We start from the raw sequence: 1,015 nt of genomic DNA, 5'->3' as shown, positions 1-1,015 counted from the left end.
TTTGTTAAGTAAGAGAAATTAAAATGTTGGAAGACCACTGAACAAATTCTTAAAATCATTTTCAATGCAGGAGAATGCATATAAGAAGGAGGCGCAGCCAAAGGAGTTGTCTGGCCTTGAGTTGGCAAAGGCAATGAGGGATTTCAAGAGACGACGACAGGCATATAGAACGAAGGTCTCAACAAAAAACAAAAGTCATACAGAAGTAAGTTCTACTGATAATTTTTTAATATTATATTTTTAAATTATTTATTTGCATATTGATGTCCTACCCCTTTCATTCATTCATTCTGTATAGATATTTTGTCCATGAAACAACAGGTTATTTTCTTTGTTTTGCATTGTTATGATAGTGTTGTAGTACTTATTGTAAATCTTAGTATTTTTAGGGAAAAAAAAATTGAGCTAACCTTTGTAAGATGTATAGGTTTTACTATAAAAGTTGCTGATATTACATCCTAAAAGATTATAGAAGTATGTTTATTACTTCATTCATTATGTGGGTTTTAGGTCTCCAGTAATTATTTCTTATTATTGGGAATATTTAATATGGCTTTTATTTCTCTTTCAGGTGGCCAGAGAAATAATACACAACATGATGGTGTTTATAGGAGCTACAGATTTAGAAACTGATGCTCCCCACCAAACTTCTGAACCCCGAGATGAAATTGGCAAGGAGGAACAGCATCCCAGTGACCAAAAGGAACACAGCAGCCAGAGCAAGAAAGAGAGTGCTAGTTCTTCCAGAGGGGAGGAAGACAGCAGCCCATTTAGAAGGTCTCATGATTGTGGTGATGGGAGAGACAGGCGAGATAGGCGAAAAGAGCAAGAGGGTGACAGTAGATATGATAGAAGAGTAAACAGACATGACAGCATTGAGTCAAGGAAGAGAAATAGAGGAGAAGGTAGAGAACAAGAAACGGCCTATAGAAGGACAAACAGCCGTGAGAGGTGCGATTACGAAGCGAGGGAATATAGAAAAAACAACAAATGGGAAGGCAATTTTGATGAGGTA

The 1,015-nt window shown here is 36.7% G+C and overlaps 1 protein-coding gene across 1 annotated transcript in view; it reads left to right on the top strand.

Moving 5' to 3' along the window:
* LOC119581874 (U11/U12 small nuclear ribonucleoprotein 48 kDa protein-like) overlaps positions 1-1,015 on the top strand; it is a gene marked incomplete in the record, with an annotated part of 23,705 nt that overhangs the window by 21,761 nt on the left and 929 nt on the right. Inside the window, 2 exon segments of the mRNA XM_037930030.1 lie at positions 71-205; positions 572-1,015. Coding sequence (XP_037785958.1) covers positions 71-205; positions 572-1,015 — 579 coding nt within the window.

Source organism: Penaeus monodon, chromosome 15 (assembly GCF_015228065.2).
Source record: "Penaeus monodon isolate SGIC_2016 chromosome 15, NSTDA_Pmon_1, whole genome shotgun sequence".
Taxonomy (NCBI): Eukaryota; Metazoa; Arthropoda; class Malacostraca; order Decapoda; family Penaeidae; genus Penaeus; species Penaeus monodon.
The sequence above is the reverse complement of the archived record's forward strand: the minus strand, read 5'-3'. Positions and strand labels throughout refer to the sequence as shown.